The sequence below is a fragment of the Vespa crabro genome, chromosome 17 (assembly GCF_910589235.1).
Source record: "Vespa crabro chromosome 17, iyVesCrab1.2, whole genome shotgun sequence".
Taxonomy (NCBI): domain Eukaryota; kingdom Metazoa; phylum Arthropoda; class Insecta; order Hymenoptera; family Vespidae; genus Vespa; species Vespa crabro.
Window position 1 is genome coordinate 4,845,644 of NC_060971.1, and position 25,182 is coordinate 4,870,825.

The 25,182-nt window shown below is 35.6% G+C and overlaps 1 protein-coding gene across 8 annotated transcripts in view; it reads left to right on the forward strand.

Annotated features, from left to right (window-relative positions):
• Window positions 1-384: 384 nt before the first annotated feature.
• LOC124430249 (ETS-like protein pointed) overlaps window positions 385-25,182 on the forward strand; it is an 88,730-nt gene continuing 63,932 nt past the window's right edge. For 3 of the 8 annotated variants that reach the window (XM_046976537.1, XM_046976538.1, XM_046976542.1), the window contains exons 1-3: window positions 386-619; window positions 6,568-6,680; window positions 16,656-16,863. In XM_046976537.1, coding sequence (XP_046832493.1) covers window positions 6,573-6,680; window positions 16,656-16,863 — 316 coding nt within the window. In that variant the 5' untranslated portion in view covers window positions 386-619; window positions 6,568-6,572. Of the gene's footprint in view, window positions 620-3,475; window positions 3,497-6,318; window positions 6,338-6,567; window positions 6,681-16,655; window positions 16,864-25,182 lie in introns of those variants that run through there. The other 5 variants (XM_046976534.1, XM_046976539.1, XM_046976540.1 and 2 more) reach the window with 5 other exon arrangements.

Below are 25,182 nucleotides of genomic sequence, written 5' to 3' on the forward strand. Positions count from 1 at the left end.
CAAAAAAAAAGAAACAAAACAAAACAAAAAAATAGAAATAAAAATAGAAAGAGAAAAAGAAAAAAGAAAAGAAATAAAGGAATATAATGAAAAGGTAAAACAAGTGTATATAAAAAAAAAAAGAAAATAAACGAAAAAGAAAAAGGTAATTAGAGTATCCATTCTATTTGTACTTCGTGCCAATTGTTCGGAGTTTATCGTATACGACAGATTCGACCAATCAGAGCGAGGAAAAGAACGGAAAGAACCTGCAAGGAAAATGGATGACAATTCGACGAATCACGAAGCGGTATAATGTAATTCTCCCGAATGACGACGCGTAGTGCGGATCGTTAGGAATGTAAAGGGGACAGCGGGGAGGGGGACAGGGGAGGCCAGTACCCGCTCTACGTTTCATTCATGATCGTCGGGCACGAAGCAAGCTATAATACATCTCTAAGTTGTATTGTAAACGGGGTAGACCGCGTTAGTGCTGCCGATGTGCGTGCGCCTCGCAGTCGTACACGTGATTATTACTCTTTTGTGCTACGTGTTTTTGTTTCGTGTTTTACGTGCATTACAACACTTTGGTTTAACCTTTATATATACCTGCCTCGCGCTACTCGACTCTATTAAACGGGTATGTAGACAAGAAGACAGAGAGAGAGAGAGAGAGAGAGAGTAAGAGAGGGAGAGAGAGAAAGAGAGAGAGAAAAGAAAAAAATAAAAAAAAAAAAATAAAAAAATAAAAAAAGAAACAAGAATGATAATCAATCGTTTTAACCTTTTAATGTGACGGTTCTCGTTACATTCAAATTTCGAAAGAGTTTCGAAAGAGTTTCGAAAGTGAACAATCTCTTTTCTACTTAAGGATTCGTATTCTATCTTTCCTCCTTTTTTTATATGTCTATATATATATATATATATATATATATATATATGTGTGTGTGTGTGTGTATAACATATATATTTTGTTTTTTAGTTTCGTTTTGTTTTATTTGTTTTTTCTCTTTGCATGGTACTTTCGCGCGCGCGTGTACTTGTGTGCGTAATGTAAATAACGACACGATGATTAGATATCATCGGATAGAGAGAAAAACGCTATTATAATCATCATTTTCTACGCTGTTCGTTTGCATCGCTCGTTTCTTACGAAACGGCAAAGAACCCTATGATAAAACTCGCCTAACGCCTACGTATCAACGTCGAAGCATTCTCTCTCTCTCTCTCTCTCTCACACACACACACACACACACACTCCCTCTGCCTCCCTCACTCTTTCCCTCTCTCTCTCTCGTTCTCTTTATATGTATTTGTTTTGACAGAGGAGTTCTTCTTCGTTGGCTAGCACATCCTACGAGAGATGGAAGTGAAATATACGTAGCCGGCCAAGTTTCCGAACATGTACTCTTTAATAGATCTTTATATACGCGCCATTGGCCAAACGAATTCATGATATATTTCTTACGATCGAAATGATTCGATAATACTCAGAAAATCCGATGATCGATTAAATTCGTATCTCGCAGTATTATATTTATTTCTCTCTCCCTCTCTCCCTCTCTCTCTCTCTCTCTATTTCTATGTGTGTGTAACGTTTTTGTCACGTATTACATTATATTCGTTTTATGAGAAAATCCGTTGTGTAAAAAAAAAAAAAAAGGAATAAGATATCAGCAAGAAGGAAAGAAAAACGAAAACGTTCAAGAGAGGTTTTTTTCTTTTTTTTTTTTTCTTTTCTTTTTTTTTTTTTTTTTTTTTTTTTTTTTGGAAAAAAAAAAGATCAGCTGACGTAGCAGTAATAGAATAGTGTAGTAATAGTAATAATAATAATAGTAGTAGTAGTAGTAGTAATAGTAGTAGTAGTAAAAGTGATATAATACATAAATGATATGCGCGTGCATATATATATATATATATATATATGTATTTAAATTTGTAAAAGAACGTTAAGAATATTTTTCTATTGTAGGGTGGTATCGACATGTAAGGATCAATGTGATAAGATAACGCAGAGTTAAGAACGATTCGAATAACGAGTGCACTTATATACGTACGTACGTATGTATGTATGTATGTATATATATATATTCGCGTATATGAACGTTCAGCGTTTCTTATGATCTGCGTGTCTATGTATGCATGTACGTACGTATGTATTTGTTTATTTATTTGTGTATCCGTATATGTGTGTGCGCGCGTGTGTATGTCTCTATTGAAGTCCTATCTCTGTTATGTCGTTAATAGCAATAAATGCATAATAAAATAATAAATTAATAGATGATACCGATGTGTCTCCCACCAGTTATCACATATCGTTTTTAACGCTAGACTAACATCATTGGCTCTCGGCACCATTAACTGTTACACTAATAACACCATTCTCTCATTCGTATCCCTCTTTATATACATACATACGTACGTACATACATATATGCCTTTACGATCCATTTGACGATGCACATGCTATACATATGCTATACATATGCGACCAATCGAAAATCACGTTTCTTATTCGATCGTTCCTCTTTTCACTTCTCCTTTATTCGATCGTCCCTATTAAAATTATCCTTCTCGTTTTTTTCAATAGTTTTCTTTCGCTCGCTCTGCTTATTTCCCCTCTCCCTCCCATCCTTCCTTCCTCCTTAACCTCCTAATGTAAACTACGTAAGTAAGCTAAAACAGTACTCTTTTCAAAATGGCATAATACAATAATGTGATTTTGATTTATTATTATTATTATTATTATTATTATTATTATTATTATTATTATTATTATTATTATTATTATTACATGGATTCTTTCTTTTTCTTTTCAATTAACTTTGATCGATCGTAAAAAGGTATTAATCGTGTTTCCATGTTTGTCGTAATTTTTTTCACTTGATTCACGTAGTAATTATGTAATCCGTGATTAAACCAAAATGGCTGTTATGAAAGTAACAACGAAGCCAAGTAAAAATTCTTTTATATACTGTTTTGTGTCGAAACGAACAAAGGGTGGGATAATATATAATCGTCAAGATACCAGAGAAAGAAAGAAAGAAAGAGAGAGAGAGAGAGAGAGAGATTGTGAGAGTAGTTAACGAAAGGCTGTTAATTTCTAACAAGGAAAACACTTATAAACTATGACGTCTAACGATCGTACCATCGAACGTGATCGTCAGTTATACGTGCTCGTCATGATTATTTCAAACGCGATATAAATTCAAATTTTTATCTCGTAGCGATTTATCGAATTTATCGAAGATAAATGAAAACATTTGAATGTGTGATATATGTCCAACCTAAAAACGTTTATAAATACGTATCAGTTATTGGACATTTTTTTTTTTTTTGAGGTTATATTTAAGATACATATCTCTCTAATGTATCTATATATTATCATATTATTAAGTGAGATTATTACTAGAGAATTTTTTATTACTGATATTATTAAAGAATGAAAGTGAATATTACATAACGTATATAAAGTCATCGGTGATCTAGTAAACTATTTATTAGATCATATTTCAAGGTACATATTATTTTATTATTTCTTTATATCGTCACATTATTAAAAGTCCAATTTGTTGTAATAATGAATGAATTACATTCATGCTTCTTGATCTTTAATATGTTTTTCATAACAATATAAACAGAAAGAGAGAGAGAGAAGATTATAATTGTTATTTACAAAAATTCACTTCATAACTTTTCGTAACTTTTTTGATCGTTTAATAATTTGGTATTTTTTTCCCTCTTGAAAAAAATTGATCTCGGTGTGGCAACGTCGCGACCCTACTACCATCTTTTTCTCTCGTGACGCGCGTTGTCCCTTTGCCAAAGACGAAAGCGAAGGGTCAAGGGAGAAAAAGACAAAGAGAAAGAAAAAGAAAGCTCGTATATGATGACAAAGAACGAGGACGCCCTAACGTTTCGAAAGTCTTGAAAAACAAAAGGGAGACAGACCGTGGATATGAACTTTGCGAATTGAACTCGTTCGTCATTTAGAAAGGGATATTTAAAGAGGTCAAACAGTAACTTGTCTTACAGTTTAACGCAACAATGAAGTTATTTCGACTATTGGTTTCGATCTTAATCCGATTAATTTCGTGGCAATTTAAATTACATGAAGTATTACCTCGAAAAAAAAAACGAACAAAAAGTAATTTAATACTGAATTGGGAGTTGAGATGATTTCTCTTTTTTTGTTTAAATTAATTACCATTTTTTCGAGTCTCGTAATTTTTTTGTTAACGTTGTAAAATAAAAAAAAAAAAAGAAAAAAAAAGAAAACGTAAAACATTCCTATTTAGTACTTATACAAAATGAAAATAAACAAAATCAGTTAGAAAAACTCTTGAAAAGGAGTAGTCGATTTTTAAGATCTTTTTAGTTCGAACATTTCTAGAAGCAAACGATCAATGTGAATGATCTAATTATATATATATATATATATATATATATATATATATATATATATATATATATATATATATATATATATTAATATATATCTTTTGGTTTAGAAATATGTTTTTTTTTTATGATAATTTATGGTAGAAATGATTTTAACGACCGAGAATCTAAAGCTTTGAAGTAGAATTTTTTTTTTAAATACCTTAGCAAAAGCTTCTTAAAATGATCTCGAATTTTTTTTCTTTTTCGTTTTGTTTCATTTTTCTTTCTTCTTTTTTCTTTTCTTTTTTTTTTGCCTTGGACGTCGCCATCTCTTTGATAAAAATAATTTCATCTGTTCTCTCTCTTTCTTTCTGTTTTTCTCTCTGTTTCTCTCTCTCTCTCTCTTTCTCTCCTTCGATATGGGTCCACGATCTTTTTCTATACGGGTTATACTCTGTGTTAGCCCAGAGTACAACGATCTAAGCCTCTCCTAAGAACGTCTACCCGCATCTAAAAATCGCGGTAGCAATAAGTGCATCTTTCTTCTACATGTTGTCAGACCAAAGTTCTTGAAATAATCGAGGGATGTTTCAGCTTCCTAAAGGACCAATCCTCTTCTGCGTGATGTCTCCAATTTCGGTTTGAATCCTATCGACGAGCTCGGTTTCACTTCCTTTCGAATTTGTAAATGAAAGTGGAATCGTTATTCTTTTCAAATACTCGAGTTCACTTTGTTCTTCTCTCTCTCTCTCTCTTTTTTTTTATTTATTATATTTATTATTACATCAAAGAGTAAACACACACGAAAGGATTGATAGAGTAGATCCTTTTTTTTTTTTTTTTTTTTTTTGTAACCACGATCGAAGAGGAAGATCGATCGATGTGAAAGTTTTAGAATTCTTATTGTTATCTGTATAATATCTAATTACGTAACGCTCGATGTTAACAGAAGAATATAATAATAAAAGTATAACATCGTTTTAAGTCGAATGAAAAATTTATTACAAAAGTGACAAGCAGATAATAAATAAGAAATGTGAGAATTGACACCTCAATTAGTTAATATCTCAATTCAATTAATTAATCAATAAGTGTAGTGAGGAGGGGAAAGGAGGCTTAAGACCAGTCCGGCTTAGCGACCGACTGTTGTCTCGTTCTTTTTCTTCGGCCCACGAAAAAGTTTCATTTTTGAAATTTGACACTTTTTATTGCCAGGATATATATATATATATATATATATATATATATATATATTGTATGATCGTGATTATATCGGTAAAATGCTTTTTACTTGCACGTTGATAACACATGATACCTTTGCTCGCAATGGCGATAATGATCTAATAGATAAAACGAGTTTACACTGGCGAATAGATCTCGCCGAGCTGAAAGTATTTATGATAAACGGATAACTCGAATGATGTCACGAGTATCGTGATATTTATTTATTTTTTTCCTCCCTCTTCCTTTCTTTCCTTTTTTTTTTCTTTTTCTCTTTTTTTCTTTTCTTTCATTCATTTTTCTTTTTTCTTTTTCTTTTGTTTTTTTTTCTCCTCCCTTTCATTTTTTGTTCCTCGCTTACGTCCTCATCTTACGTTCAAAGTTGCATTTGGAATGGATTAACCAATGTGGGAGACAAATGGAATTCGATTTTTTTAAATTGAACGATAGCAGTATATTTTGAAAGTTCTTGTATAACTCATCCTTTGCCATGTAGAATAAAAAAAAAAAAAAAAAAGAGAGAGAGAAAAAAAAGAAGGAAAAAAAAGAAAGAAAAAAAAAAGAGCCGTGAGAGAGTCCGATCGCCGGTACTCGAGCACTTTTCCACCTACCATCTGTCGTTTAGACTTCCAGCCGGGGTAACTTGATCTCCGTAGAAAGCAGGGTTCGGAACTTCCTATATATTACACGACGGCCGACACGATGTGTGGACCGACCGTGTTGTATCCACCATAATGCAGTTAATGATTTTACGGTACCTTTTTGCAAATAATAGAGAATACTTAAAAATTTATTCGGCACAGAGGGAGGGTAGTACGATAATAATTATAATAATAATAATAATAATAAGAAGAAGAATTATATGAACAATATTTTTTTTACAATACAATTTGTAATTATTATTTGTTTAAATGTCTATGTCAAAGTGGATAAGCAATGTGAACTAATTTTTCTTTTCTTTTCTTTTTTTTTTTGTTTCTCTAGACATCATGGATATGGAATCCCTGTACGATTACGGGGAGGAGGAACAGGATTTTTACGAAGAAAATCCTGGCACCCGAAAAGGTGGCTATCCTATCGATCACAGATGGATCAAAGTGAGTATATATCTATATATATGTACACAATGTCTTAACGAAAAATGTCCATCAGTATTGTTACGAAATTATGTGATTTTTTCGAAGAAAGAAAACCCCGCGACAGATCAATTTTGTTTTCTCAGAAAGGGGAAAGCCCTTATCATCACCCATCACCCATTTTGGGCTAAGGGGAAAGGTGACAATCCCCATGATAATCTTAAATGGTAATAAAAGTCAAGTGGCATATCGTTTAAAAGATCTTTTAATTCTCTTTGCAATAGTACTATTCTTTTTCTTTTATTTTTTTTTTTTATTTTTTTGTAATTTTTATAATCAATATTCAATAATTTCCGAGAAAATGTATTTTGAATTTTAGGTTGAAAAAAAAAGCATTATTTTATTATATATTCAAATATGTGTATCTGTCGATCTCCATGAAGTAATATAAACTCTTCTCGAAAAGAAATCGAATATTTTGCAATAAATTCGATGTAATCTGATTGCATTATTCGACAACGCGCCGCTGAAAGTTCTCTTAACAAAGCCGATTGGATGGCATGCATTCTGGATTGTAAAAAATCAATTTAATGGATAAATCCAGCTTTCAAATAAATCAAAGTACGACTGTCCGATCAAATTATTTAATAAAAAGAGTGAATCGATAACTTTGTTATAGATCATATATTCATCGAAATATACCGGATGTAAAAATATTCGATGCAAACTGCACGAAGATTTTATTATCTCATGGAGATTAACGATATACATTTTAAATATTTAATAAAATAAAAGTTCTCTTCGACCTATGATTTTAAATGCATTTTTCTCATCTCTTTTCCCCGGAAGAGGGGGGGGGGAGAACCAATGATTCAAAATTGCAAAAAAAGAAAAAAAAGAGAAAAAAAAAAGAAGGACCAAATAAAAAGGCACCATTACAAAGTGTATTATAAAAGACTTTTCGAATGATATGTCACTTGACTTTTGTTGCCGTTTAAGGTTTTTAAAAGGGATTGTCACTTCCCTTAGTTGGTTAATGCAACATGAACGAATATAATACGATAAGGATCTGTCCCCCTTCTTGAAAACAAAATTGACCTGTTCCAGAGTTTTTCGAAAAAAGAGAAAAAAAGATTACTATATATCACAATAAATCCTAGCGAATACTTTTCATTAGAGACACACTCTGTGTTCATTCATGCACATACATACATTCTCTCTCTATTCAAATAATTATCCAATTCAAATATATATATATATATATATATATATATATATATATATATATAAAGAATAAATATATATATATAAAGAAAAAAACATGTACGTGTAATATGTGCGTCATCGATAGGAAAACCCACACATTGAAAAAATCGATTTTTATCCTACGATAGATATGTTTTTCCTACTGCGAGGAGAGAGAAAGAGAGAAAGAGAGAGAGAGAGAGAGAGAGAGGAAAGAAAAACGAAAAAGAAAAGAACAAAAATAAAAAGAGAAAAATTTGGTTAAAGTCGGGAAATAAATTGCAAAGAAAAGTTTGAATTTAGGCAAATCAAGTTTTGCACTTCGTGGACAGACTATGGATCATACTAACACATACATCTACACGTAGAAAGATCACGTACACAATGCACCTTAACAATTGGCTCGGTTCTCTCTCTCTCTCTCTCTCTCTCTCTCTCTCTCTGTCTCGGTTTATCTTTCTCACTCAGTCAGTCATTCTCCTGCGTTCATTTCATGAATGAACGTAGAACCGGCGCTCCGATCTTTTCCTCTCTCTCTCTTTCCTTCCATCTCGTTGGTCTGCCATCGTCGTCGTCGTCGTCGTCGTCGTCGTCGTCGTCATCGTCGTCATCGTCGTCGTCGTCGTCGTCGCAGTCGTAGTCGTCGTAGTTGTAGTCGTAGTCGTCGTCGTAGTTGTAGTCGTAGTCGTCGTCGTTGACCCTTCTCTTTCTCTCTATCTCTCTTCCTTTCTCCCTCTCTTTCTCTCTTCTTTCTTCTTTCTTCTCCTTCCCCTAATTCCCCTTCTCTTTCTTTCCCCTCCCACGAAACATCTCTTACCGCACATGCTCTACCCGAGTCACAGCATGTATCCACACATAAACTACTACTACATGCAGAATATTTCTTTTAATGTGTGCAACGCGACACTTTCGTTAAATGCATACCGAAAATCAATTTAACTTTGATATTCTCTATTAATTCTTCCATTGTCACTATACATATCTACGTGTATATATATATATATATATATATATATATATATATATATATATATATATATATATAAGATTACAAGTAAATTAATTAGAATACTTTTTCATTTATCTTTTTGATTCTTTCTTTTTCTTATTTATTTGAATTTAAAAATTGTTCTCACAAAAGATAGAAAGAAAGAGAGAGAGGGAGGATGAATGGAGGGAAGAACATGAATAAAAAGATAAAAGAAACATAACTGTATTATATACATCCTACCCCATCGCAACCCTAGAAATACACATACACATATATACACACACGTCCATGAAAGATCTCTCTTCTTTTCCACTGTTGTCCTAATGAAGGAAAAAAAGGCGGTGGGGGAGGGTGCGGCGCGGAGAAGGATAGTGTGGGTGGCGGAAAAATAGGTAGAGAGGTAAAGGGAAGAAGAGAAAAAGAAAAACTAAAAAAGAAATAATAAAAAAGAAAAACAAAAAAAAGGAAAAAGAAAAATTAAAAAAGAAAAAGTCAAATATTTGTCTCGTTCTTTACCTGACCGTTAACTCGTGTTAGGTAAATGGAAAGGGAAAGGTCGCACAACGATCGCTGCAAGATAGAAGGGCAAGAGCATAGGGCAGAGTTACCGCTGCTACCGGTGATGGAGGACGTTCGAGCACAAGTGTGTTAGAGGTGGATGTGTAGGCAGCGACTAGGACGACGACAATGACGATGACTATGACGATGAAGACGACGATGACAACGACGAGGACGAAGAGGACGACGACGAGCGGTGCATGCAGAAGATCTGGCTACATGATGCGGGAAGGGATGCTATTTCTGGCGGCTTAGGTTTCCCTTACCCCTCCACCGAACGCATTTCCTTCGGCCAGACCTCACCACATCCCGTTTCTCTCTACGAACTCTGCTGCCTCACAAACTCCTCTTTCTCTCTTTTTCTCTCTCTCTCTCTCTCTCTCTCTCTCTCTCTCTCTATTTTTTCTTGTTTTTCTGTTCATTCGTGTGTAAGAAAATTAAAAGAAGAGTAAAAAAAATACCGATACATGCTATAATGGATGATAATCGTCTAGTGCGAATAGAGAGAGAGAGAGAGAGAGATAAATTCGAATTGATAAATGATTCTCAATATGATTTTCATTTCATTAAAGGACGACATGAGCAAATTTTCGAAAGGTATTAGATCTTTCTTTCTTTCTTTCTTTCTTTAATCCTGTTATTTTTGTTTCTTCTACAATCTCTCTTTTCTATCTCAGCTCTATATCGTATTAGCCAAGATTAACCACGAATTCTGGAGTGGTATCGATCGTGAATCAAATATTTGTTAATATTATCTCAACACGAAGATTCTCTCTCTCTCTCTCTCTCTCTCTCTCTCTCTCTCTCTCTCTCTCTCTCTCTCTTTAAAGTATTGAGAAATTGCTGAGTTTTTTTTCGTTTCTTCTTCTTCTTCTTCTTTTTTCTCTCTTTCTCTTTTTTTTTCTTTTTTTTAATCATTCCTCCTCTTTTATCATCGTTTAAGTTCTAATAATAACGATAGAGATTCTTCTGGAAAAATTTTATTACTTATAATCATTCGTATATCGTGTATCGTTCTTTCTCTTTCTCTCTCTTTTTCTGTTGCGTTACAAAGCCCTCTTTAACCGGGTTTTAATTGATGGTGATCTTTTACAAAGGCGATATCGGAATGATTGCCTTCGGTAGGACGTTCGTTCCGATTTAAACGATATGGGTGCGGTGCATCCGTTTCCTTTTGCCGTGCTTTCGTCGTACAATAAATTTCGTTCCGTTGCTTGGCCACGAGGAAATCGAGGGGAAGAGAGAAAGAGAGACAGAGAGAGAGAGAGAGAGAGAGAGAGAGAGAGAGAGAGAGAGAGAGAAGACTCGCCCGTCGAAGAAAATGCGACTACGTTCGAGTCCCTTTGTCCGTGCCAGACTATCGGAACGTATTTTTGCCTTGTGTTTTAAGTTATCGTTCTTTATCCTGAATTTTTAATCGTGTTTCTTTCTTTCTTATTTTCTTTCTCCTTATTTCTTTCTCCTTCTTTTTTTCTTTTCCTTCATTTTATTCTACTTTATTTTATTCTATTTATTTCTTCTTTCTTTCTTTTTTTTGCTTTTTTTTTCTTTTTCTTTTTTTTTTTTTTTAATTATTTTTAATTTTTTATTTTATGAAGTGAGTAATCCTTTTTCTTATATCGCCCATCTGTCTATGAATATTAACGAGTCAAAATTGGGCAGCTGTCGATGTTGATAGGATCTAATTCGAACCGTTTTCAAAGCCGGATACGATATGGCATAACGTAAGAGAATTTTTTTTTCTTTCTTTCTTTTTTCCTTTTCTTTCTTTTTTTTTCTTTTTCTTTTTTCTTCTTTTTTTTTTCCCTCATCATTTTGGACAATCACGTTCTTCTCGATTATATTCTCAATTGCTCCAAGCGTAAATGTATGAATCAATCGAGACTTGTTTATCAGTAAGAGCTTGTTTATTCTCAGTAAGGATATAGTACTTGCATAAATATCGTAATTTCTCGCACGGTAGAAAAGAAAAGCAGAGAATGAAAGAGTTCTTTTTTCCTTTCGTTTCTTTTCTTTTCTTTTTTCTTCTAATATTTTTTTCTCTCTTTTTTGTTTTTTCCTCTTTTTCTCTTTATCATACGCTTTCCGTTTTTCATCGAGTGGCCTTTAATCTTATCGTCTGCCTTTTTTAAATGACGTCGAATGATGTGTGGCACGATTGGCGACAGTCGGTCTAAGAAAACACTGATATTACGATCGTTGATATCATATTCTTTATGAATTCAAAATCATCATTAATATTAACTGTCTGTGTGATTCGGACCGGGTCCGCTCTAGTCCGGTTCTTCTCTATTCCCTGAATAATACTACTCGTTTACGAATGTTATTACGAGAATGATTGAGCAGGTTGATATTCTTATCGATTGCATTAGACACCGACAGATACATTGGTATAAAATATTATATTATTCCACGTGAATAGAGAGAGAAGGAGGTGGGAGAGAGAGAAGAAAGATCACGCTAAAATTCAATAATTTCATTTATGAATGACCGAGATCACTTTTTGGTACACAGTTTTTGGCATCGCAAATTCGACCTGCGATATTCTCGGAGCCAGCCAAATCTTGGCCCGTTGGGTTAGCTAGCTATAGCTAGAGCTAGATAGCTAGCTAGCCAGATAGCTAGTTAGTTAGTTAGCTAGCTAGTTATGTATCTCCCGAATTTATTTCACGCTTCGAATAGATTTACATGTCTGATAGGACGATTAATGCGAATCTATCCTCCTGATATCTATTTTTGTGGATGCGAAAATCAATTATATTCTCCAATTGTTTTCTATCATCCATTAAACGATAATAAGACACATACGACGTATTTGTCTCATTTTAATTATTTCGAAAAACGAATTCGACGAGATACGAATTTGTTTGATGACCTCTCTATTCTCTCTCTCTCTCTCTCTCTTTGATCGAATCTTTTATGATTTCATGATATCGAATCGTTGGCAGAAATACTGTCGATCTTTCGAGGCTTTCATTTTGACTCATCCAAATGAATCAGACAATATTTTATCCCTTGCATATCCTCGATCTAATTAACGCGAATGTCACTTTGATCGATCGATCAAATTATTTACATTTTTTATAGGAACTCTGTCAATTTTTCTTTTTGTCCTTGAATAATTTAATTTCATTTTTTCTTTATATATATATAATACTTTATTATTATTTTAGTACTTTATGTATATACAGTATATACACACACACACACACACACCTATGTATGTATGTATGTATATACAGTATATTAATAAAAACGATGAATGAGATATGAAAATAATTCTACGGTAATAGTTCTAAAATAATTATCGAGTCACACTCAACACGATTAATTCATCGATCGATCGATCATCATTTATCAATTTAATCCTTACACCGGCAAGTACATTGAAATGAACATGGAAATATAAACGAATTATTCCTTTTTAGAATATTATTATTTTTAACTCTTTTATTATTTATGCAATAAGATTTACGAAGAAATGTGTATTTTGGTCATTCGTTGCAAAGTTGGCGCCTTGCTAGCTAGCTAGCTAGCTGAGAGTGAGTTTCTTCTACGATCCCATTCTTGCTTCTTCTTCTTTAGTCAGTCTGGCAGAGTTCGCTCTCGTTACTAACTTCGTTCCCCTTCCAGCTCGTTCTCCTCCCACTCTCTCTCTCTCTCTCTCTCTCTCTCTCCTTCTCTTTTTTTCCTTTCTATTCCCTCTCTATCCTCGACCCCCCCTCTCTCTCTTTCTTTCTCCTTATCCTTCTTTCTTCTGTGCCTTTACTCGTTCATTCACAAAACGTTCAAGCGTGTCTAGAGAATGATTATAAAATCGAACGCGAGCGAAAGAAAGATAAAGAATAAAAAGAATAAAAAGAGAGAGAAGGAGAAGAAAAAAGATAGATAGAGAGACAGAGAGAGAGAGAGAGAGAGAGAGAGAGAGAATGTGTAAGAGAGTAGTAAGAACTTTCGCAAAACATCGTTTCTCTTCGTTGTAAAGAGTTCGTGTTCGTCGATAGGAATTCGATTGTGTCCTTCGTATGTAGCTATATCCCTTTTTTCAATGAACCAGCGAAAGTTGAACGAATGAAGAAAATGTGCGCTCGTGTTACGGTGCTCCGTTGCACTCTTCAACGATAAAACAACTTAGTCCTCTTCTACCCGTGTTTCTTTTCTATTCTATGTGAAAAAGAATTAAGACAGTTTCTATTCATTGTTTTTGAGATTATTTAAATTTTTCTTCTTTCTTTTTCTCTTTCTTCCTTTTTCGTTTTTTATTCATAGTATAAAATTCTCCTGAATGTGTTTTATTCCTTTGTTATCCTTATCGTAAATACTTACCGTAAGTACTTCTTTTCGTTTTATTTTATACTTTCTTTATTTTATTTTATTTTCCTTTTTTCTTTATAGATATATATATATATATATATATATTTTTTTTATATCTACTTTCTCTTATCTAATATCTATGCTCTCATTATTGTTAGTCATTATAATCTCTTGAGAATTATAAACGCGATAACTTCGGGTTACCAGTATCGTTTGATGTTTTACATACTCGAGAATGAAACGAACAGAAAAAAAAAGAAAAAAAAAAAACAAAAAAAAAAGGAAAGAAGAAGAAAAAGAGAAAGCACACGTTATAAGCTTTCATAAAAGATTTCAAATTAATGATTATATTCGATTTTGATATTACATATTATCCTATTGGCATCTTCAATATTGACGATTACTATAATTACAAATGTTACTAAACATTTAAAATAGTTAAGTTATGTAATAAAAATAATTATATAGATCGTAACAGTTTAATGAATTAATTAATCGTTAACGGTGCTCGGTCAATTACCTAGAAAATATACTTTATAATGGAGTGCGACAGGCCAAATTAACAATGGTCACGTGTTTCTCGAGTAAGAAGGATCGCATGCACATAAGCTGGCCTATGCGCTGCGATATGCGTCGCGATGTGCGTCGTAATTACTTGGGACACCACTCGTAATACGCGTAATACGCTTGTGCTCGTGCACGTAGGCGTAAACATGTCGCGATATGTAGTAGATATATATGTACGCACACACATGTACACACACATATATATATATATACACACATACACTACACAGAGAGAGGGAGAGAGAGAGAGTGTACCGTTACGATGCCTTTAAATTTGTTTCAACGTCGGATGCGATTTCGTTCGATGTAAAAAAAAAGAAAAAAGAGAAAAAAAAATAGAAAAAGAAAGAAAGAATGAAAAATGAAAAAACGAACCCAAAAAAAATAAAGAACAGAAAAACAATCAATTTTCATTATAAACGAGAAAATAAAATGAAAGAGAGAGAGAGAGAGAGAGAGAGAGAGAGAGAGAGAGAGAGAGAGAGAGAGAGAGAAAAGAAACAAATAATCGTCAACATAATATGTAACTATGATTACGTTTTGACGAGATTTCTTTTAAAAATGGAACACCCCGTATATATTGTACGTGTATACATATATAAATACGGGAATCCTTACGACGAGTATAGTATAAAATCGTAAGAAAGTCGTCGCCGTCGTTGTTGTAACGAGTAAATAATAAATGATGTCTGGAGATGTCTATGGTGTACGTAGAACAAGTATTCGAACATGAGCGCACGCGTTGTTTCGAACTCGAACGACGGGAAGTACATACATACATACATACATAAATACATACACAAAAACATACATACTAACATACGTACGTATATATTCGACAGGTTGAATTTAAAAACTCGTCTCACTGTAATACATATTCCGTCGGAGTAGCCATACTTTTTGATTATACGTGCGACATTCTCTCTCTCTCTCTCTCTCTCTCATTCATTCTCTCTCTCTCTCTCTCTCTATCTCTTCTTTCCTAAACACGAAACGTTGAGTCGTAAACGTCGTTTGTCATCGAGTGCCAATGGCGAAAGGCAAAGAGTTTCGTTTGAATGATACTCGAAAGGGAAAGACAGCGAACGCGTGACTGGAATTACTACACAACCGTCGACGCCGACGACGACGACGCCGACGACGACGACGACGACGACGACGACGACATTACGCGTCCATTCACTCGCTCTTGAAAAATATATATTAAGCTCAACAACAATGATTTAATAATAATTGACAATCATCTTTATTACTTTCGTTCGTATAAAAAAATGAAAAATCAAACGATGATTGTTAAAAGCAATCGTACCACTTAATAAATAGAAATTAATATAATCTTTATAAATAGAGATTATATTAAACGATTTAATTAATCATTAATAGATAATCATTACGATACTCTATCTATTTAATCCATCTAATCTATATAGTTTACGATCCTAACGAAATATAGGTCAGGCTTAGGTAAAACGTGTTCTGGATTGTGTTATGGATCACGCTCTGGATCACGTTCTGGATCACGTCTCGTTAAATCCCGACGCAGCCGATACTCTCTCCTCGGCATTGCGTACCGTTGCGTCATTCTCTTTGCAGCGTTTCATTCAACTTGTTGAGCTCTCCTCGCGCGAAGGTCAACCGATCCTGACTGTCGTTACGTTGCCCTTCCCTTTCTCCCCCTCTCCCCCCCTTCCCTCCTCCCACTCTCTCTGTCTCTCTCATCTCGTCTCGTCTCGTTCATCTCTTCCACCGCTACACTCTCTTCTCCCTCTTCTTCTATATCCCTCCTCTCCCCTCTCTCCCTCTCGCGCCCCACTCTATTACCATTCACTCACTACTTACTTTCTTCTTTCACCGATTCGTGACTATCGTTTCTCCCGGTTTTACAATACCCAGATGCCATTAAGCTTTCCCTTTCTCTTATTTTGTTCTTTTCTTCTCTTCTCTTCTCTTCTCTTCTCTTTCTTTGTTTCTTTCTTTGCTTCCTTTTTATTCTTTATGAATGACAACCTGTGTCAGGTGATACTTTTCTTATTTTTGTTTTCTTCTTCTCTTTCTCCCTCTCTCTCTCTCTCTTTTTCTCTGTTTCTGTCTCTCTTTTCCTCGAGAATACACATTTTTACAAGAGCTAAAATATTTACATCGTCGATCCTTATTTTATTTTCGACTAATTACACATCTCGAAATTATTGGCCGACTATGGTCACGATAATGTATATCGTCACGATCTTTTCTCTTTCCATGTTGTTTTTTGTTCTTCATTTTTTTTTTTTTTTTATATTTAAAATGGCGACTCATGTAAAACGAGGAAACACGCTTTTCAGCGCGATGTACGAGGCGTGGGCGGCTTCTTAGGGGGCGGCAGCATTAGCGACGGCGGCGGCATGCTGATGGTAATGGCAAAATTGATGAAACAAGAGCTCGCCTCCGATGCCGAAGAAGAAGGGCTGGTGCCAGCCCTACCCGGGAGATTCACCAGCATGCGAAAGGTGCCATCGTTATCAGACCTCTCCGATCCAGAAAGTTCCTTAGGTGAGTTTTTCTTTTCTTTTTTTTTTCTCTTTTTCTTCTTTTTTCTTGTTTTTTTTCCCCCTTTCTTTTTTGTCGTCTTTCTCTTTGCTCTCTTCAATTCTCTTGTTTTCCTCTTTTTTTTTTCTTTTGGTTCTTTTTTTTTTTTTCCTTTTTTTTTCTTTAGGGGGGAATCTTCTTTCTTCCTTTTTTAATCTAAATTTAATAATCGAAAAACATCCTCTTAAACGCGAATCACATTCTACGTGACGTATCAGTTTATCTACAAGGCTGATTGATATTAAGTATTAGAAGAAAAGGATTATAGTATTAAATGTCGATTACGATCAAAATCCCCACTCTGCCTCAGGCCCCCTTTCGCCGTTATCGTCGTCGATTATTTACTAAGCGATTAACGAAAAAAGAAAAGAAAAAGGAAAAATGAGAAAAACAATAATAATAATAATAATAATAATAATGATAATGATAATAATAATAATAATAATAACATGCGTCTAGAATTGTTGCGAAAAAAACTATTTACGAAAACCTTACGCGTATATTGTCTGTACATAAATGACGAATATGCGTCTGTCGCGATGAGAGCCGTGAGAAATAAACAAGTAAACAAGCAAGTAAGCAAACAAACAAGCGCGTTTGTCTAGACGTTAATGAACGATTAAGTCGAATATATATTTCAATTAACTCTATGGGGCGACCATCGAAGGGAGTTTCGCACGACGTGCGAAACAATGTCTACAGTGGAATGCCGTGGTCCTGAAAGATTTACATTTTTTTTTTTATTTGTTTTTTTCGCAATTTCTCTGTCTCATCCTAACACTCACCTATCCATCATCCCCATCCAAGCCACCATAAAGTTTTCTCGCATATCTTTATGTTAAATATCTTATCGTTAAAGTCTAAAGTACGTAATGCGCAATTGAAAACTCGATAACAACGAAAAGTTAATGATCTACATCTATCTGTAAGATATCTGTAAATGTATATACATTATATATATATATATATATATATATATATATATATATATATTTATTTATTTAATATAGATATATCTTGCAGATAAATATAAATCATTCCTTTTCTTTCTTTCTTTTCTTTTTTTTTTTTACTTCTCTCCAAGTTTTTTCCTTTTTTTCGATTTCCTTCGAAATCTCGATAAATCAGCACGTTTTGACCGCGTTTACCTGAAACGCGATCGACCCGACGACATAATGTAGCATCGCGTGTAGTTGACACGTAGAAGGTGCATTTACATCCGGTTGACGCTTGCATAATACGATCATTGGTTACGTAAGCAGCGCGTACGCATGGTGTTATCACTTGTCCGATTAGTCCACGAAGGCGTCAGGAATTTGTGTTTTTCTTTTCTTACTCTTTTTTTTTTTTTTTTTTTTTTTTTGAATATTCAAATGACAAAAAATCCGACGCAAACGTAAGAACAGATTATTGGAAGGATCTTTCGTTTGCGGATTAAATCGTTAAATGAGAATGCGTCTTAAGAGTGCTTCGGTGAGTGCTACTCTATTATTCGATTTGGAGAAAAAGAAAAAAGATTGCATTAGACGATTACATTCACGAATCGTTTTATTTCTATTACGAATTTAATATATGCGTGTGTTTTTTTTTTCTTTCTTTTTCTTTTTCTTTTTTTTTTTTTTTTTTTTTTTTTTTAAGAAGAAAATATTTTCAAATAATCCTACAGTTATCGACTGATATAGTTATCAGTCATTATCTTTGGTGGCACGTATAAAGACAGACGAATAACTAAAGTGGAACGTACGAAGACGTTATGACGGGGAAGGAAAAGCGAGAGGGAAGAGGGGAATTTTTCGAGATAGATAAATAGATAGAGATAGAGAGAGAGAAAGAGAGAGATAGATAGAGAGAGAGAGAGAGTGAGTGAATCAGTAGAAGAGGGAAAGAGAAGATGGATAGTCGTTCTTGTTACTCGCGGCTCAGAGAGTACGATCAAAATGTAGCGAGAATTTACGAATTGGATAATCAGCAGCATCCTTATTAAGGCCCCCCACTGAACGCCCCCGCCTTCCATTCTTCTTTAACGTATGCGCGTACGTACGTGTGCCTCGCTCGATCGCGCGCGCGCGCCCGCGTTACCACACTTCGTAGACAACATTGTCGTCCACCCACTTATATTAGTGTCTGCTTTCATTTAACATTTAGAACGAGAACGATTTTCTATCCCTTTCCCTTTTTGTACCTTTTATTTATATGAAATTTCCTTTCCCTCATCTTTCTTTTCTTCTTCTTCTTCTTTTTCTTTCTCTTTTTTATGCTTCCCCATAATGCCGCAACTCATTTTTACCTTTTTTTTTTCTTTTTTTTTTTTTTTATCGTAAACCTTTTTTTAATTGTCGGATTTGTTCGTTCATTCGTTCGTTCGTTCCTTCGTTTGTTTTTCGTCTCTTTTCTTTTCTTTTTTTCCTTTTTCTATTATACATTCTAATTTTTATCGGCACGAAAGGAAGAACAAATAAGATTTTCTACGTGATTCTTGTCGCGGTTTGTTGTCGATCGGTTTAGCTCGATGCCGGTTCACCCTGCGGAATGTTTTATGTAAATATTCTATTGTTCGCGACGACATTGACGTGGCTACTGGAAATTTGTTTCTCCTGCGCTTCCTTCGGACGGACGGACGTACGTATATACATACATACGACGGACGGATCGATGGACGGCATAACGAGCCTACGATCCAGCTTGATACTTTCTTTGGCGCGTGAATTGCATTGCAAAAATATGTGGGCTATATATATATATATATATATATATATATATGCGTGTGCGCGTGCCTGTGTGTACCTATATACATATGCATAACTATCTATCTGTCTAGAAAAAAAAAGTATTCAGAAATCTCGACACGAAGATTTCAATTCGCAAGATATATATATATATATATATATATATATATATATATATATATATAAAATAAAAAAACAAAAACAAAAAAGAAAGAAAAAGAAAAGAAGAAAAAAGAAAAAAGATAGACTTGTCGGGTAGGAGGAGGAGGAGGAGGAAGGGGTGAGAGATGGGAAGGGTGGTTGGTGGAAGGCTTGGTGACGACATAAAACGAAAAAAAAAAAAAATCGGAAAAGGCCCCGACGAACGATCATTGCGATGTTATACGTCGTTTCGGCTTCCGTTCGAGACGTTATAGCCTTCGAAGAGAGTAGGTAGAAAAAGGGAAAAAAAGAGAGACAGAGAATATCTTCGAGGCACCTCACGTATCTTCTCAAACGCATCCATCCTCTTCCCGTAAGTCCCGTGACTCTTATTCTCGCGTAACTCGGACCGTATTTCAAGTCTGACGCGTGAAACGATACGCCGTATGATTATGTAAGGAGGACTGAGAGTGTATCAGCCCTCTCAACTATATACCACGTTACACTCTACCCGAGATTCAACTATCGTTGAATTAGCCTTTAACGAGAGGAGGAGTAGAATGAGATGAAGGAGAAGTAGGTGGTGTTGAAGAAGGATGAGAAAGAGAGAGAGAGAGAGAGTAACGTTGACAAAAATTCTCAACCCCGAATCAAATAGTTCCCTCGATATAAAAAAAATCTTTCCTTTCGCATCGTTTCATATAATAATAATAATAATAATAATAATAATAATAATAATAATAATAATAATAATAATAATAATAATGGTAATAATAAAATGTAATATTTAAATTCTTACGCGTTTTAATTATTTATACATAAACAATAGAATTTCGTATAATTCGAGGAATCGAACAATTGAATTCAAAAAATATATATATATATATCTCCCCTGTCTGATTGAATATTTTCTGCAGTAGTCGCGCCGTTGCTGGTTGCATCCTTACTTGTCGTATACGTGGTGTAATCGTCGGATCGTGAAAACATTTTGTCATTCCGAGAAGCGATTCGTTTGCTGCCGTAGAGATAGAGAGAAAGAGAGGGAGGAAGACGTACGAGTTTGCTATATTGAATTTTATTCAAGTTGCCACAGGTAGAACGATACCACCGGACGAATGAGCGAACAAGCGAGCTTACGAACGAACGAACGAACGAACGAACCAATGAACGAACGAACGGGGCCCAGCGTTTTACGTGCTCTGAGTACACGAGAGGGACACAAGAGAATATCTATACATGCATGTGTGTGTGTGTGCTGCTGTGTGTGCATATGTGTGCGTATCTTTCTCTCTCTTTTCCCATCTTTCTTTCTCGCTCTCATTTCTTTCTTCATTCCCTATCTTTCTCTTTTTCCCCCCTTTCTCTCTCTCTCTCTCTCTCTCTCTCTCTCTCTCTCTTTCCGACTTACTCTTTCTTATTTAAACCTGCGTTCTAAACAGCGACACTTTCCCTCGTCCCTTCCACCCAGAAAGTAGTCATCCCAGCGATCTTTTCCATAGTATCTTTTTTTAAACACACGTCGCAAAAAAAGATAAAATTTTCTTTTCTCCTTCTGTTTTTTTTCTACGATTTTTTCCTTCCCATTTTTTTTCCCTTTTTCGACCAAATGAAAAATGCATCGGTCGCACGTTTTGATCAGTAGTAAACTTTGGAGTTAGAGGTACCTGTTCCTCGAAAGAAGCCTTGCCAGTGCATCGGTTACGAAGGGTGATGTAGAACAAGAGGAGAAGGAAAAGGAGGAGGGGGAGGAGGAGGAAGAGAAAAAGAAGAAGAGAAAGAGGGAAGGGTATATATACTGTCGTGGACCTTCGAATGGGGTTGAAGCAGTGTTGGTTGAGAAGAAGAGGGAGGAGGAGGAGGAGAGGGGATGTGGAGAAAGGGGAGGAGATGAAGAAGAAGAAGGAGAGGAGGAGGGGAGGGTGTTGCTCGTTCGGCCAGTGCATCGCGCGAAATGCGTAACCGCAGCTGTTGTGCGTGCGGTCGAGAAAGGGGACCTTCCTTCCTCCGTCCTTCCTCCACCTCCTCCTCCTCTTCCTCCTCCTCCTCCTCCTCCTTCTCTTTTACCTAGCGAAGTGAGAGAGAAAGAGAGAGTAAAATGCAGATACAATTCTCACGTCCCCGATCATCAACAACATCGTCGTTGCCGTCGTCGTCGTCGTCGTCGTCGTCGTCATCTTTGTCGTTGTTGTAGTCAAGTCGAACGATTTACAGTTTTCAATGCGATGAACGAGATCGAAGGAGATTTCCTTTTTTATAAACGAACAACTCCCTCCCCCTACCCCGATGGACGTACTCTTGTATACTCGCGTGTACGCGAACGAACGCACACACGTCACAAATGTGCCGTTATACAAAATTTTTCCCTCTTTCTTTTTCTCTTTTTCTCTTGATTTCTAGGTATATATTAAAAGAAAAAGATTAAAAAGAAAAAAAGAAAAAAAAAAAAAAAATTAATTTTTTGTAGGAACTCCACGTTCGTTTTCTTCGCTTTGTTTCTCTTTTTTTTTTTTCTCTGATATTAGTCATTACTTATCGCTATTCGGAAAACTTTGATCTATCGCGACACTGTACAATACTTGAAAAAAAAAAGAAAAAAAATGGCGGAAAGAAAAGCCTTCGCTAAAAAAAAAGGCAACGCTCAATTTTACCTTTATCTTCTGGACGAAATGAATTTTTTTTCCCCCCTCCCTTTTTTCACTCTCTACTTTCCCGTCTTTTTACTTTTTTTTGTTTCTTTTTCGTTTTCGTTTCTTTTTTTTTTTTTTTTTTTTCTTTTTTTTTCTGCACACCCGATGATTGATAAACGAAGAATGCGCAAATGCGATTCGTTTACGGCAAACATTTCTCTCTTTCTTTCGCTTCTCTTTCTCCTTTAAATAACCACACTCGGTCGATGGCAGCATTCAATGGAAAAGAGCTTTCTTTGTAACGGCTTATCGAACGGAATTTAAAGATAGTACATTTACTCGTTAAAAATCATCTCTCTCTCTTTCTCTTTCTCTTTTTCTCCTTTTTTCTTTCGCTCTTGTTCTTGCTTCACGACACGTGCATAAATAAAGAACAGTTGATGAGGGAGAAATCGAGTAAACGCGCTTCGAGATAGAAGTACGAAGCGTGTCTACCTCTATTGGGACCTCCTTTGCTCAGTCGGTCAGCACCCTTCGATCGTTTCTCAATAGATAGCGTTGTGATGAGTTCTTTTTATCCTCCGTCGATAAAACAGTTCTCTCACTTCGACAAATTATCGACCATCCCCTTTATTATTTTTTCCTTATTATTTTTCTATCTTTCTTTTTTTCTTCCTTCGTTTTCTTTCTTATTTTCTTTCTTTCTTTCTTTCTTTTTTTTTTTTTATTTTTTATTTTCTCCTTATTTTTTTCATTCAATTTTCCGTCCCTCGTTACGACTTTTGTTAGTCCTCATTTTTGTATGTCCTTTATAATTAATCATATAAATATATGAAAACGAAATAAAAAAAAAATGAACACTATTCGGGAGATCAGAGAGGAAGGGGGAAAAAAGATCTTACACCCACACCCATGACTTTTCTTCAAAACTAACGGCCATCTTTAGCTGTCCGATCGTTTAAGTCACGTAGCAGAGAAAAAGGTTTAGAAGGAATAGGAGGTGATAGAGAAGGAGGAGGAGGAGGAAGAGGTGGAGGAAAAGAAAGAGGAGAAAGAGGATGGAACGACGACCCTAACGGCCTATGAATCATCTTCTTCTCGCTTAACAAAAAGCAATTTCTTCGTCGTCGATTGAATGAATCTTTTCCCTTCTCTCTCTCTTTCTTTTTCTTTCTCTTTTTCTCTCTCCTTTCTCTTTTCTTCGTCCATCACGATCTTCTTCGAAAGGCCGCTCTAGCACGTTTGTTTTTAGCGAAGTTCACGTATTAAATCTTCGTAGATTTTATAGACACACACACACACATACATACACCCTCTCTTTTTTTTTCTCTCTCTCTCTCTCTCTCTCGCTACTCACTCATTCAGTCATTACATGTAAAAATACGTAGAGATACATATACATACGTGTACGTTAAATGGTGACGTTCGTTCGTTCGCTCGTCTACTGAACAAAAAAGGGCGGGAGAGGTGTGGGGAGAGAGAGAGAGAGAGATGAAGATAGTCGTGACTAAGGGACAAGGGGGGTTAGAGAGAAAGAAAGAGAGGAATGGCTAGCAACAGGTTGTGACGTCAGAAGGCGCCACGCGACTACACGGTTCATTCACGAGAGGCAGCAAGCAAGCAAACGAGCAAGCAAGCAGCAGCAGCAGCAGCAGCAGCAGCAGCAGACATATAGGGTTGGAACTCAAGTAGCAGAGAACCGCGAACGTTCTCTTTTGCGTTTCTCACGTGATTCGACGAGCCGGTTTTATTAACGGCTGGGTAACGCGCCGCGCGATTAATAGTCCGTAACGGTTCGATTTGCCTCAGACCAAACGAGGCCCCTCTGATATTCCGAATTGATACTGGCTTTAATGAGAAAAGAGAAGAACGTCCTTATTTCTCTAAGCGAATCGTTCGATTTTCCTATGAATGTCTATATCCTCTATATTCCCTTCGCAATAATCTCTTCTACGAATAAGATCTAATCAAGAGATGTAGAGAGAAAGATACAGAGAGAGAGAGAGAGAGAGAGATAGAGAGAAAGAGAGAGAATATCTGTAACAAAGATAAATCCGATTCATATTATAGTCTACCATTTAAGGAGAAGGGAAGATTTAATCTTAACGATGATTGGGTGTTATCCGTAAATTAAAGTTAAGGCTAAGTGGCTATGAAATTAATGAGATAGGCTATTTAAAAGGACAGTCAAGATTATCGCGGATTTATACGTTCATCAGAATCTCTCTATGTCTCTCTGTCTGTCTCTCTCTCTCTCTCTCTCTCTCTTTCTCTCTATACAAGAATGATATATGATAGCGTATATATCCATACGAGATACAAACAAAACGCGTAGATATACACGGGCATAGATAGAATTGAACGGACAAATCGATTTGCCGGTCGTTCCCTTGGGAACTCCAACTAACGCGGAGTTCCTTACCCTCGGAGTCTGTAAGAGAAGAAGAGAAGAGAAGAGAGGAAGCAGAACGGAACAGAACAGAACAGAACAGAACGGAACAGAACAGAGCAGAGCAGAACAGAACAGAACAGAACAGAACAGAACAGAACAGAACAGAGCAGAACAGAACAGAAAAGAGGAGAAAAGAGTTGGTGTTTTATCCCTACCAGAGATCCGATCTAACCTCACCTAGAGTTTGTTCTCTCTCTCTCTCTCTCTCTCTCTCTCTCTCTCTCTCTTTTTCGCTTCAGACTCGCGTTGTTCGCCTCGGGCCGCGACTCGTGGAAAGGAGAACGGGAGCTGGAAAAAGGGACAAGGAGCTCTTAAGAAGTTAGAGAAAGAGAGAAAG